The following is a 15,111-nucleotide window of genomic DNA, read 5'->3' as shown; positions in this document are numbered from 1 at the left end:
ACTCAAGGAGCAAATGACTTCAGTGGAGCTTTGGCATGTCCTTGAATGCAGCAACTTCATGATTAAATTCTCTCCTATGACTACAGTGCAAGTATTACAGCACATGGTCAGCACAGTAAATGTTGGATGGATTGATGGATGAAAGGAAGGAAAGGAGAGATCTGTGTCACAGATATCACAAAGTGGCATGAGGTAGAGTTAGTTGTCACTGTGTTAGGAAAACTTGGAAGTTGATTTACATTTTCAGTCAAATAGAAGAGCAATCCATTTTTATACAGGTAGCAAAGGGACCTGGAGATAGAACCAGGGTTTTCCTCAGAAAATAGCTTGGACTCTTAGGAATTACCTGCATAAACATTTAGCTTGGACTGCAGAGTCCTGCCCCATGCAGCACTAAAGGAATGAGTTCACTTTAAAAAAAGTTTAAGGGCAGATATTACCAGCTAATCACAACATCCCTGAACTTTAGCCAGGCCTCTGTGGAGTGTCTGATTTTAAATAGAGCTGCTTCCTCATGGTCCCTGTCGAATTGGTAAGCTATGCAGTGTATGCCTGAGCAGTTCGGAGGCTTGACCTGTGGAAGGAGTTATTTTAGATGAATGATTACCAAGTACAGTATTAGTTTTGATGTACTGATGCTGAGCCACTTCTCCTGACAATAATGAGTCATCAGGCCCTAAAAGACTTCTTAAGACTCTTCTCGTTTAGAAAAAGATATGTACCTTTTTTCTAACCACCAGAATAGTAACCTGCTTGACTTTTCTCTTGGATGTCTCATATCTATCTCAGACTTAAACAGGGCCAGTTAAAAATCTTACTTCCTCCACACCTGTGCTTTCCTTTGAGGTGTGCCACTCTCACTAAATGAACCACCATTCACCTAAGTGACTCAAGGCAGAAGCAAGGAATTAATTTTTGGCATCCTCCCTCAACGCTTACTTAAGTCTAACCAGTCGATTTTTCTTATTACTGACATCTGTCTACCTTCATTTGATGTTTCATCACCCTCGTCTAAGCCATCATCATTCATTTGAACCACTGCCCTGGCCTAGGCCTCTGTGCTTCCACTTTTGCTGTTTAATCATTTGTTCACAAAGCACATAATAATCTTTCTAAAACGTAACTCGATTATGTCGTCTAATGCTTACAAGCCTTTAATGGCTTCCCATTATACTTTAGAGTAAATAAGAAGTATTTACCATGGCCTACATTGCTGGGCATGCCATAGCCGCGATTTATCCCCCCAACTCTAGCTTTCCCTCATCCCCTCTCTTACTTTCTCTCCAGCCATGCTCACTCTCTTTCAGTGTTTTGATGTGCCCAGCTGTTTCACCACCTCCTTCTGCTCAGAATGCCGTTGTCCACTCACTCTTTACCGGGCTCACTCCCTCTCACTTTTAGGAATCATCTTAATACATTTTCCTAAGCGGTCTTTCCAGATTGTCCAATCTAAAGTTGACCTCTGATGATCTCTGTGAATACTTATCAGAGTTTAAGAAGATAAGTTTTTTTCACCCGTGTCTCCTCAGCCATAATACGATGCTCCACAAGGACCAGAGCACAGTGCTTGTAAAAGAACAGTGCTTCATAAACATTCGTTACATGGAAGACTGTTTCATTAAAATAGAAGATAATCTAAAAAGGAGCCTCTTGGCTTTCTCTTTGCAGTAGTAACAGAGCCTATATCTAATTCCTTATCAGGGTTTGCACACTTTTCCCACACAAGTGTCTAGTAGACTAGAATAGTAGCAGAAAGTCAGTTATTTGCTACTTTTGCCTTACTGCCAAAAAAAAAAAAAAAAATTGGTAGCATTTTCAGAGTTCGTCCTTGGAAATCTAACAGACCAAGTTTAGGCCATGTTTTTACTCCTCTGAAGCTGTCTAACCTTAACCTTGAACAAGTTAAACAACATCTGCCAGATCTATTTTCTCATGTATAAAGTGGGGAAAATTATATCCGTGGGTTTATTATGAAGATTACATGAGATTATGTATTGAAAGTGCCTCATACAGTGCTTGGCACCTTGTAGTTCAGGCATTCTTTTCTTATCCCCTTTATATCGCAAGAGATTAATAAGGACTCAGAGAAAAACTCATTTAACTTACCTCATAAACTTATTGTTCTTATTTAATGCATAATCATACCCAGGGGCACTCATATGAGGTCAGCATCACTTTAAGAGGAAATAATCCCTCTCTAGGGGGCAAATAAACAATGATGGACTGGTTATTTAATGGTCAATACCATTGGGCTCCCTCAGAAAGATACACTTGGAATTCTCCTTTGCCTTATCCCAGGAGTTGCTGTTTAATGTTGTAAAATTAAAATAACAAATAAATCCAAGTAGATATTTTCCATTCTAGTTCAAGCAGGCAGTCTATAGAGATAGGTCCTCTGAAAATACTTTTCCCATTTTAGGTATTTCTATGCAGAAGCCTTGGCAGTACCATTGAAAACTCTGTAGTCCAAAGCGTTCTAATTACATTGTCAGCTTTGAAGATCATTAAAAAATTTAATATTATGAAGACAGTTTATTAGATTCAAATGGGTTAGGTTCAAATTACTAAGTGCTGTATATCTACCATCTACTTAGGCATTCCAATTTGGATGCTAGATTGAGTTTAAGGGAAAATGCTTCCTTTATATCTATCAGAATCATTCAAGGTTAACTCTCTGACTCTATTAAGTCAGAATAACTCACCTACTCTTGTCTCTATTAAAGTTGTTTCACTGGATGACATGATGTAGTAACCATGGCAAGGGGAATCACTCCTCTATAAGCCAGGTCCTCCGCAGAGCTGGGGGCTTGAGCAATAAAAGTTCAAAAACTTTGCATTTGTGTACTCAAAGATTGACACAGGGAAGTAGCTGTATTGTTTATTTTGGGATAGGTATGATTTAGAGCGTTGATACAAGGAGATAGATAGAACAATTAGTAGGTATAAAACATTGAGTATTTAGCTCAGTCGTTTAGAGCACAGGAGCTTTAGAGAGACCAAGAGAACAGATATGAATTCCTTCTGGGGCCATCCAACTTGTCATGCTCTGTAGCTAAAGATTTTACCTCAGACCCAAGCCAAGTATCTTGAGAATGTGTATGATTGGTTATTTGGGACATTAGACTAATAACATGTAAATGTAATGGAAAAATCCATGGCCAGCACTACAGAAGGTGCACTGTAGTGACAGAGAGGGGAGGGAGTTATATGAGAACTACTGTCTAGACATCTCTTTTATCTTATAGTCAGTTTCTCACTGCAAGCCCAGTTTTGTAAAATCAGTATAGCTGAACTGAGAATTGGAGTTGTTCATGTTAACATAAGTCTTGAAGGAGTGCTGTCTTCTCACAGAGGTAACAGAACCAGTTATATCTTCATTTTTTTTTTTTTTTTAACCTGTGCTTTTGCTTGTAGTTGTATGTCAAGGCGAGAAGAAGTCAGTGTTATCTATCAATGGCTTTAGTCACTGAGTTTTCTTTTGGTGGTTTCTGTTCAGTGTCTAGTGGGACTGCAGTGCTTTAAAAGAAATTGGGACAATACCTTCTCAACAATTTCTGAACCTTCGTTGAGTAGAAGGGAAGCCCACTGTTAAATAAAGAAATAGTGTATTACCTGTGCTGAAATGCAAGTCTGTGTAGTTCAAAGCTGACCTCTTCCCTTTCGATGTCCCAGCAGAGGACTTCAGAGTCTCTTCCCTCCCCACCCCTCATTAAACGGATTTGATGTTTAAATGATTTCCGTAGGGTATTTCTGTTTAATCAGATGCTAGGAATTGAAAAGAAGTCATAAAAGAATAAAAGAACCACAGTAGTATTCTTCGGTCTACCTATGAGTTAGCCATTAGCAGTCTGTTGTAGAATGTAACAAATCTCTTCCTTTTTTTTTCTTTTTTCCAGAATGCTATGAACCTACCCCCTGACAAAGCCAGGTTACTGCGGCAGTATGACAATGAAAAAAAGTGGGAACTGATTTGTGATCAGGTAAGAAACAGTGATGCTTTTATTAAGAATCAATGAAAAAAGAGAACCAGCTTTCCTTCCTAAATATATCAGACTTTTTCCAGGGGATGAATGAATTTCTGTTTTGTGACTCTTTGCCTTCCTGTTTCTTATGACCAAAGGAAAAGTTAGAAAGTGACTTCTTTTATTCTTGCATTATTTTGACTCTCTTTTATTTTCAGATGTTTTGCAGTTAGACTTTCTGGGAAATCTAATCAAGTGGACAAACCAAATTCAGATCTGTTTTACTATTTACATAGCAGTTTATACTGCTTGAATAATGCAGGTTCCTTATTCACATATATTGATGCATATTCATGCAGAAAGCTGAATTGTTTATAAAGAAACATTTCTTAGGCTGATAAAAATTATTTCAGGTTTTTAGCTATTCTCTAGATATTTTTATTTTATCATTAACACAATGTAACAAAATCATACTCTTCAGAGGTATATAAAATAAAAAGTGGAATTTTCCATTTTATTTCTACCTTCCAAATTCTGTACCTTAGAGGTCTACTGGTAAGATTTCGAAGTCTGCTTCCAGCTTTTTTTTATGTTTTTGGTTTTTAAACACAAAGAAAAGATATATTAATATATACACACTCTTCTGTATCTTGATATATTCGTCAGTATATGTCTCTACCTCATTCTTTTAAGTGGTAGGTAGTATTCCATTGTCATTAATAATTTTGACGGAGCTTTATTCTGGGGCTAGATGCAGACCAGTTGTTTTAAAACCTAATTATTCTCTAAAGGTAGAGAGTCAGCTCTGTATATTATATCTTAGTAGCTCTTTTATTTTGTGCCATGAGCTTCAGAATGGTTGTGTCCCTTCCCCCATTCCCCTGTCCCCCTGAAAGTTTCTGGAGAGTGTTATAATTCCTCCTAACACAACTCCCTTGGATCTCTTTTGTGGAGACAAGATTGTCAGGGGAGAAGAGAAGTTTCTGTTCTCCATAGGTAGGGAGTCCATTTTTCCTAAGAAAGAGAGACCCGCAGTTCACATAGAATTTCTGAAGCACTCATTGTATGTTGTTTCCCCCTAAACTAAAACAGTAATGAAATGGTGGTGAAATCCTCCTCTCTTCTCCATGCTATATTTGATCCCTAAGAATAGATAGAAACTGAAGAGGAAGCTATCGCTTATGTGACTGCAATCCAAAAGAAAGGTTTTGCTGACACTAATGTTCTTTTATGAGACTTAATTTTTAATGAATATTATCTAAACGTATTATTGCAAGGGAAAATGATTTATGACAGTGAACAAAGATAATAGGGATAATTAATATAAAGGACAGATAATCACACAAGTATGGGAGGTCCAAGGGCGTGAAAAATGCTGTAGTATGATAGATTTTGAGTAGGAAGAGCGCAGACAAAGGGCAGCTGTCTTGGGGGGCTATTTTGTTAGTGTTGCAAGGAAGGGCTGAACCATCCTTCCTCAGACCTGCAGAGACATTCACCTGCCAACTCAGTCTGCCCTGATCCTTTCTCGCTTTATTGAATTATTAATTTTTGTATCTCCAGTATGCTATAAAGGGAAGATTGCTGATGATGGAAGATTTCTAGCAGCTGCACCCACTCTCTCAGATCAAAAGTAGCTTCATAGGGTTGGTGGTAGAGTCATAGGGCCTCTGAGGCTGGGAGAGGAGCAAGTCAGTTATCTAATTATGTTTCTGATTTTCAGATTCTCAAAGTTCAGGTTATTTTAGCCTCAAATGTTAATATGCCAGAACATGGAGAATTTAGCTGCTTCATCTATTTTTTTCTGGCAGTCACTTCAACACATACCGAACGCTCCAAACTAAAGCAGCTTCATCAGTTCTGAAGTGTCACGGGTGATTTGTTGGTAATAGTGAAATAATAATAATCATTATTGTTGCCAGTAGCCAGCATTTAGTAAGCAGATTTTCTTAGAGCTTTGCGTTTAATCTTCAAAGCACAGCAATAAGATATTTATTAGTATCTCCATTTGACGTATGGGGGAAACAGACTTAGAGACTAAATAATTGCCGAAGGTCATATAGCTATTAAGTAGTAATGTAGCGAAGGTGATCAGATTCTACAGAATGTGCACACTCTGGGGTCTGTACCCTAAGCATATTTTCTGCTTCCTTCCTCACCAAGTACTCAAGTGTGTGGTTGATATACTAAGAATAAATAAAAAATACAGGATATTTCTGTTTCTCAGACTTGCATTTTGGTATTCTTTCCTGAGAGGGAAAGTCAGCTGTAACACAGGCACCGAGCCTAACCTACCCTACACTATTACCACTATGGTGAACTGCCATTTTTGGTCAACGATTAGTCATTGTGAAAATTGTGAACTTTTTGTCATACACAGGTAATTTATTGGTGTGTCACACACATGCTATCATTTCTCCTATGTATGTTTATCAGGGAAAAGATAAAATCCGTAAACTTAAAGTATGTATAATGTACTAGTCACATGGCAAATATAATGTATTTATGTTTATTTGATCAAATGGACATTCGAATAACCTGATGGACATTCAAAATACTTTTGCTTTTATTATGATTCCATTTATGTGAAATGTCTAGAGTAGGAAAATTCATAGAGACAGAAAGTCGGTTAATGGTTGCTGTGGACTACAAGGGAGGATGATAGTGGCTGATAATGGGAATTGTATCTCAATAAACAAGATATTTGCCTCAGCAACAATCAATCATAGATAGGAAAAAAGGGGAGGATAATTTGAGAGAAATAATTAAATGTTTGTATGGATCTTCTTTGGATCTTAATCTGTGCAAGCTAAGTCTGAGAAGACTTTTTGAGAAAATTGTAGATATTTGATTAGTGACTCCAAAGAAATTATTAGGTGATTCCAAAAAATTATTGTTGACTTTGTTGGGTTTAGTTTTGGCATTGTGATTGTATAAAAATATGTTGTCATTTTAAAAAAAATGCATGCTGATGAGGGGTGAAATTATATGACTGGGGTTTGTTGTAAAATACTTCATTAAAAGAAAAATTGAAAAAAGAGACAGATGAAGGAAATGTGGAAAAATCTTGATAGTTGATGAATCTTGGTGGTGGGATACATTGGTGTCTATTATAGTATGCTCTCAATTTTTGTGTACGTTTGAAAATTTATAATATAAAATTTAAAAATAAAGATATTTGCACTTAATGATCTCCAGTTTTTCCTCATCTGTAAAGTGTAGTTAATACTAACATCCTGAAATTATTTTGAGGATTGGAGGCAATATATGTAAAGTACATAGAATAACACCTGCAACATAGTAGGCATTTCATAAATGGTGTAGCAATGGTGTAGCTGCTTCTGCTGCTGCAAAGGGGTCCAGACGTTTAATATTGGTACCATTGTTTTTATTGTTAATTTGTCTGCAAAAAATGCAGGAAAATTTATTGAGTTGGATCTATCATTATATGTTTACCCAAACATACTTTACGATTAGAAGTCAGGATGCTGACGGGAAAAGGCACAGCTATAAAATTTCAGTCCAAGAAAATATTAAGGCAAGCATCTTATCTGTGAAGTCTAAGAACAATGACTATGGAGTGTTGTCATTGACATGTGACCCATTAGACTCTCCCTGGCCCCTTATGCTTTGTACACAGTATATTGAATACAAATATTAATTTTATTTTTTTTAAAACAAATAACGGCAGATATATTATTATCTGTTATTTAAGATACATGTTATAGGCAAGTTGTACAAAGTGAAATAGGATATTACAGAAGGAAGTATGTGAACAAAAGTTGGAGGGCTTATGGTGGAATTATTTCAGGTTTAGTTCCATGAAAAATTATCATGTGGACACTGAATCATGGAACTGGCGAGTGTCTCCTTTTCTTCCTTGGCTGCTGGAATGCTCAGAGCCATGCTGCGGTCCACCCATTACCAAATAAACAGTGTCCTACAGGCATGTGTTTTGTTTACCGGTCTTATCCATGACTTCCTGTAATTTTTCCTGCCCATGTTTCCCCTCCTCACTGATTTCCTCATTTTTAAAAAAAAGTGTTTTATAAAGTTGTAAACTTTCATAAGTCATCTTTTTGAATGAGGAACATAATAATATATCAGGACTCCTGGTGAACAAAGATTATCCTTGCACTGATAATGAAACCTAAATTTTCTATGTGTTGTGGGCATCATGTAACACAGTCCATCAAACCCACTGTTTTTCTCTAAAGAAGCACATATGGAGGGTTAAAATAAGATGCTTTGTCCTGATTGAGTTTAGGAAAGTCAATTGAGTTGACTAGAATTCATATACTTTTTTGTACTTTCATATGGTTGCATCAGCATGTCTCTTTGTTTGGTAAATATTTAAATATGTCTCTCACACTGTAAGTGAGTTACTTAAGGGCATGGGCCATGTGTCCTTTGCTTAGTGCCTGAAACAAAATAGGTGCTTATCGAAAGTGTATCGAATGAAAGAAAGACTAGCTAAATGATATGTTAGGGTGACAGTGAGGAAGGAAGAGAAGGCAAAAGGGAGAAGATAGGTGGGAGAGGAAGCATGGGGGTAGAGGTTTCCTATTTCTCTTTCCTTTTCACCTTCCTCTACCTGTTGGTGTAATTTGCTTGTGATAAGTGAAGCTAAACTTCACCGCTCACTTTGGGAAACTCTTTTAAAGAGGAAAGGATGCCTAAGTAGGTAGAAAGGAGTCTGTATGGGCATTTGTGCAGTGAAGCTCCGTCTTCACCTACCTGTGGTCAACTGAAAATCCAGTTCTTTGGCTAATACTAGGACGCAAAATAAAAAATTTTAAGTGGTTAAATCCCAAAGAGCTTTCCGTAGTAAGAGTATTCCAGCAATGTTCCTTAGTCCTTTCCTAGATTATCGCATAAATGTAAAGAGGATCCGAGCTTCTAGTGGGTCTCATAAGTTAAAATAACATGGGAGAACTGTTTAGCCCTGGTCTGAATGGGGCTGCAGAAGCCACGGAGAGCCTTCCCTGATGGATTTTGGGTGGTGCAAGGTGCACCCCAAAGGATTTATTTCTGTGCTGTAGTAAGTGGGCTAAGTTCCCACGAGGACATTAATTTGAGGACTCTGAGGACACTAAGGGAAGTTTCAGATGGCATGAGATTGACACTTTAAGAGTAAAAAGCTGGAAATGTTAAAGTTCTTTTGACAACTGCAAATGACAGTAAAAGGACTCTTTCAGTGTTCTTCATAACTATGCAGAGAACACCCCTTGCTCTTCTTCAAATTTTGGTGTTCCTTGGACAGAGACTTTTGTGCTGCATTGTTTGGCTTTGGGGTCTTGGCTATTTCACACCAGTTTAGGGTGAAGGCTGCATTTAGGGAGCTTTAGAGATCTCAGATGAACCTAAGACTTTCAAATCATTATTTCAGGTAGGTTTTTTAGTGACCATTTATTTCAAGGCACTCTTTATTTCACTAACTTAAAAAGTTAACACATGCTTGTCAAAGAAAATTAACTCTTTTAGAGCATATGAAGTACAGTGAAAGTACTTTTTACCTTTTCTGTCTATTCACTCATTCTCTTAATTGATTGATGATCAAACTGAGGTTTAAGAGCATAAGTGACTATGCTGCTAGTTAGTGAGGTGAGAACACCTATTTCCAAACTCTAGTTATGAGCCCTTTCAATTATTCCCTTTTACAAAAGGACCTGGAAATGAACCATTGAAACAAAAAAAAGAGGCTATCACAGAGGCTTCATCTGTGTCTTCTCAGGTGTTATTGGTGGGGAGGGAGATGTAGAACTTACAGGTGGTGGGAGATTGGTTCATAACTATGCCTCTGCTGAATGATGAAGTGGAAGTGCTTAGTCATAAATTCAGGAAGTTTTAGATGACTAATACTGATGAGTATAGATTACATGAATGTACAATTCATTCCTGAAACATTAGTGGTGCCACACCTGAGTTGGGTTAGAAAGTTTCCACGTGGCTTTGCCCCTACCGATGGCATGATTTATTTTGGGGGGTGGTTTCGAATGGCTCGACCTTGCCCCCTAATGGCTGGCTGTTGTTCCGCATTGTAGCTTTAGTGAGAGATGGGGGTCTTCAGTTTCCTTGACTTGTATGGAATGATTTGGGAGATTAAAAACAACAAAAAAATGTGAGAGTGAGAACGTGGCAGGAAACCATTACCCACTTACACTCAGCTTCCTGTGTTAAGCACTTCAGGGAGATTAAATTTCACCTCCCAAGGCTTGGCACGTGTCCTGATCAAGAAAAAGGAAGGCTCCAGCTGCTACTGGGCCAGAGTTGAGTCAGACCAGTTGCGTTGATATACTCCACTACACTAAGATACTTCATTACTCCATTACAGTGAGAGTTGCTCTCTTTTTTCAGCACAACCGACCCATACTATTTAAATGCAATCATTAAGAGCATAATTATTTTTAAACCCTTTACTTATATTTTCTAATACTATCTCTTTCAAAAGATAAAACATTACTTATTGGATAACTTGTATCAGTAGTGACAAGTTAAGCCAATTTACCACTTGAGTAAAATTTCCTAAAAAATCAAAGAGCAAACATATTGCTTTTTTTTTTTTTTTAAATATTCGTGATTTTGTGAGCTAGTACAGCTCTTCTCTGCCAAGTAAGCAAATATTACTGGATACTGATATATTATTTCCTGTGGACCATCATATCCTAGGTGATGAGGGCTTGTCTTTGGAGCACCAGGGGTAGTAAATGAGTGGCGACATGGTGAGGGTGGGAAGGAGGCTGTGGCCTACTTCAATTCAGTGTTGGCGGCTGCCATGTTTGTTACTTCGAGCAAGCCTGTGAATAGCATAGACAGTGGGGGAGAAGTTGAGGAAAAGATAGTGATGCAGCAGCAACCATACCCCTGGCTGCCAAACTCCAGACGTAATCTGCCTTCGGCCGCTGTCCTCAAGTTCCAGGCTTTGATTCTACATTTAGCCGCAGTCACTTCATTCTGGCTTCACCAGCTGTTGGTTTACCAGACGGCCATCTCCCCTTATCGAGTCCGATGGCTAGCTGATATTTTTACTATATTTAATATTGTTTGATGTTAAATTAAAATTTTTATTACATTTCCGTAATTCTGTGGCATGTTGAAATGCTATCTTTTTAAATTATTATGAGGTTTTTGAGATCTGTTTAATTCTTTGGAAATTCTATTTTTCAAACCCTAAGTGTTTTTCTTTTATCATTTTGATACTCAGTATTCCCCCTCTATGTAATCCTTCTTTTGGATTTCAGATTATTTGTTTGGTATTTTGTTTCCTAGTGTTTGTTTGTTTGTTTATTTATTTATTCATTTATTTATTTAAATAGTATCTTATGAAAATGAGAATTTTCTCTTGTGTCCAGATAAACTAATCTCAATTAAAATGAATAATTCATTAATATCATAATTCATATTTCCCACTTTTCCATAATATTCTTTTCACCTGGTTTGTTCAAACAAGAATCTAGTCCAGCATCAATCACACATTGCATCTGGTTGTTATATTCTTTAAGTCTGTTTGAATCACAACAGACTTTTATTCATGATGCTCATAGAGTGAAGAGAACCAGGCAAGCCGGTATATAGCAAGTTTTGTTTTCTGCATTTATCTGATTGTTTCCTAGAGGTGTATGAATTCCTGAATTTCCTGTTAACCAGAAGTTACATGTAAAAATGTGCTAAATTGATGATGAACTACTTTGTCTAGAATATCATAAGGAGACAATGTCTGATGTCTCACTATTAGATAATATTAGTCAGTGGATCAGGTCACAATGTGAACCCTCCATTGTATAATTATGTTTTAACCCTTGAACCAGAAAGAATTTGAGGAATGTTACTTTGGGACCACACATATGTCTGGTTACCAATCAGCCTTGTACCTAGTGGGTTTAAAACCAATTGATAAACTTTTGCTGAATCAGTTGCACGAGGAGTTGCACAAAGGTGATTTTATAATCTCATTTCCCTTCTACATTAAGCCAGCAACTAGAGCTTTCAGCTGGGTCTTGGTTTTCCTCTGGCATGTAATTATTCCTGGAAGTCTTCCCTTTAATTACCATTTTTCAGAGTAAGGATTTAGTTTCATAGGTACCTCAAAAGGTGGCAAATAGATTTGCCTTTTGTAAGCATCATTGTGAACTCATGGGTTTTCAGAGCCAGTGTGTTTCAATCAGTATGATATTTTCGAGGCTCACAGTATCAATACTTTGACGTATGAGAACCCCTTCATGCTGGCTCCTGTGTCCTTTTAACATGACTCTATTAATCTTTGAGAGCTTGTTTTTATTTTGCAAAACTCATTTCTTATGCTTAACTTGTATTTTCCTTGCCGCAGACCTGGAATCTGACTTTCTCTAAGGAGCCCTATTCTTTTTAGTGGGGGGTGGTATTAGCAATGAGAATGCGAGAGGGTAGAGATCATCATAGCTGCTTGGTGCACCTGCTTCTCAAAGTTTTAAGTGTCTAGACCTTGTCTAAAATATATGTTTAAAAATAGAGATATTGATATTTTCAAATCATTTTTAATATTAACATACTTCTTTGATTTTATAATTACTGGTTTTCTTTTACGTTTAACTGTTCGATTCCTAACATAAATGTAACTATTTTTTCCTATAATGTAAAAAATTTCCTCCTCTTTCTCCTCCTCTTCTTGAGCAGGATCATCAGAACTCAGGTATTTTTCCTTTTCTCCTCCATGATTTCGTTGATATAGTACATGGTTAGCTCAGGAGACTTAAAAAAATCTTCAGCATGTTCTTGTTTGAAAGGCATCCTTAAGTAATATGTAGTAAAATTGGGGAGAAATGTTTTTCTATTCCTCTTTTTCAGGTGAAGAAACAATGAGGTGTGTTTGTACCTCTTGCACTTTTATAGGAGAAATACTTCCCAAGGATTATGCAAAATTTTCTTGAAGTTTAGTACAGACTGTAACTATGGTTTTATAATGTAAGTCTGTATTCCTAAACATAACTGAAAATAGTTTTAAGCCTTTTCTTACCAAGGATTCTTTTTGTAGGTTCTTTTTACACATTCTTTTTGTAGATTGAGTAAAGAGAGATCCAGGTATCCAAAGTAGGAAGTATAATCTAAAGCTTTAGTGTATAGTGGATCTACTTGGGGGCTTTAAGAAAATGCAGATTCTTGAGTACTTGATGAATTGGATCAGGAGAATTTTTGCAGTTTAACAGGCATCCTCAATTGCTTTAGATGCAGGTTTTTGATAGCGTATATTTTGAGAAATGCTGGTCTAAAAGAGGGGAAAGCTTTGGCTGTTGTGGGCAAAATACAAAGGAATTGAAGACTATCTCGAGGATTTCCCAGTATAAATCCAATCTTCTGTCACTGTATTCAGTTCTTATATCCCCAATAATAACAACAACTATACTTACTGAACACTGTTGTGTATCAAGCAGAATCATGTTTCTGTTTTTTCTTAGGACAACATGAGAAAATAAACAAACTTCATCAACATTCCTTCCTTCCTTTCTTACAAAGTCAATAAATTGAATTAAAACACTTTAAATTGGGGGGAAATGATGGACTATGAATAGGATTAAAGAAGCCCAATTAATATTACATATTAGAGAATGAATTATAGGATGCTATGATTAGGAAAGACCTGTTGAACTAGAAGAAATTTTTGCTAGTCTAAATAAAGGAAATTATTTGGAAAAGTCTCATCAAAAGTTATTTTCAGTCTGAGAGTTGTAATGGAACACTTGGAAAGTTGTCCTCTCCTCTCAGACTAGGAAAATGATTTCATATTCAGAGCTGAAGAATGCTACAAGGCTCTCCAAGAAACTAAGGCTGTGGAATGAATCTGACATACTGATTTTTAAAGTCTAGTCTAGTGCAGAAATGGCCAGCTTTTAAAGTTGAGAATGAAGAAAAGAGAGAGCTTTATTACATCCTTACCCATGTGCTCTTCCACTATTCAAAACTCCTTATTGTATGTCCCCTATCCAGTAGCCTATTATTTGATGTCCATTGTTGCCCTTTCCAAGTTACTGGTTAGATCCTTTGTGCCATTACCTTTCATAAACTGCATTTCTGGGACCCAGCTAAACCCCTTGAAGTTGTGAGCACGTGCCCTGTGCTTTTCTACCTTTATTCCCATGGTCCTCCATCTGGAAAACTCCTCTGTCTCCTGCCTCTCACACTGTCCCAGGATATCTGTATGCTGCCTGTCCTTCAAAACTCAATTCAAAAGCTACTTTCTCCAGGGAAGTTCCTTTGATCATCTCAGTTGGAAAGAGCCTTACCTTTCTTTGAACTTCCAGAGGATCACATATGGTTCTTATCATATTCTACTTTGTATTACAGTGATGTCTGTTGTATCTCAGAGATGAAATTCTGTGTTTTGGAATTGAATTTGTTTCATTTTGTGCTTTTTATACAGTGTTTTGGATAATGTTTTCTGGATGAATGAAAGAATAAAATGACAAAAAAAAATTTGTTTTTTTACCTTGGTATTTTTCACGTCGATACCTAGAATCAGGAGACCTAAATGTGATAGTAAGATTTAAGATGTTCACAGTCAGGGACTTATTTAGCAAAATATTTCATCCGATAATAACCACAGGGACCCTTCTAAATAGGATCACAGCTGGCACTAGCTGCCTCTGGTAGTTGTTAGATGAAATTAGAATCCCATCTGAGCTTGCTTTTCTTTCTATCTATTATTATAAGTAGGTAGAGTCTTAATACTTTTTCCTCATTTGCTCTAAATTGTCCTCTTCTTTCATACGCATACTTTTCATAGGTGGGACAGTCTGGCAGCCTTTCTGAAGTTTCAGAATTTTTTTTGGTGGGGCAGGGGCAGGGAATATGTGTTCCCTTGGGAACTTTGGTACTCAGTTTTGGTGGGGCAGGAATCTAGATCTGTTTGTGTAAATTTTTTTTTCTACTTGAATAAATTGTTAGCCCTCTGAGGGCTGAGGTGTTAAGGCTTCCCTTAGTCTCTTCTGCTTAGGAACCCTGATTCTGGTCTTGGTACCCCCCTCCCCACGCCCACCCCCCAGTGTATTTTCTTGGTCTCTCCTATATTGTATAAATCATTTCTGTGTATATACAGTATTAAACCCTTTTGTCTTTTCTTCTCCCTGTATACTTACGTCAGTATTATCAATTTTAGAAGTTAAACTACTTGAGGACA

The 15,111-nt window shown here is 37.1% G+C and overlaps 1 protein-coding gene across 5 annotated transcripts in view; it reads left to right on the top strand.

Moving 5' to 3' along the window:
* The window catches only part of FMNL2 (formin like 2), a 257,183-nt gene that overhangs the window by 143,779 nt on the left and 98,293 nt on the right, over nt 1-15,111 (top strand). For all 5 annotated transcript variants that reach the window (XM_036235892.1, XM_036235889.1, XM_016151086.2 and 2 more), the window contains exon 2: nt 3,897-3,980. In XM_036235892.1, the coding sequence (XP_036091785.1) occupies nt 3,897-3,980 (84 nt within the window). The remainder of the gene's footprint in view (nt 1-3,896; nt 3,981-15,111) is intronic.

This window comes from Rousettus aegyptiacus, unplaced genomic scaffold (genome assembly GCF_014176215.1).
Source record: "Rousettus aegyptiacus isolate mRouAeg1 unplaced genomic scaffold, mRouAeg1.p scaffold_m13_p_2, whole genome shotgun sequence".
Lineage (NCBI taxonomy): Eukaryota > Metazoa > Chordata > Mammalia > Chiroptera > Pteropodidae > Rousettus > Rousettus aegyptiacus.
The sequence above is the reverse complement of the archived record's forward strand: the minus strand, read 5'-3'. Positions and strand labels throughout refer to the sequence as shown.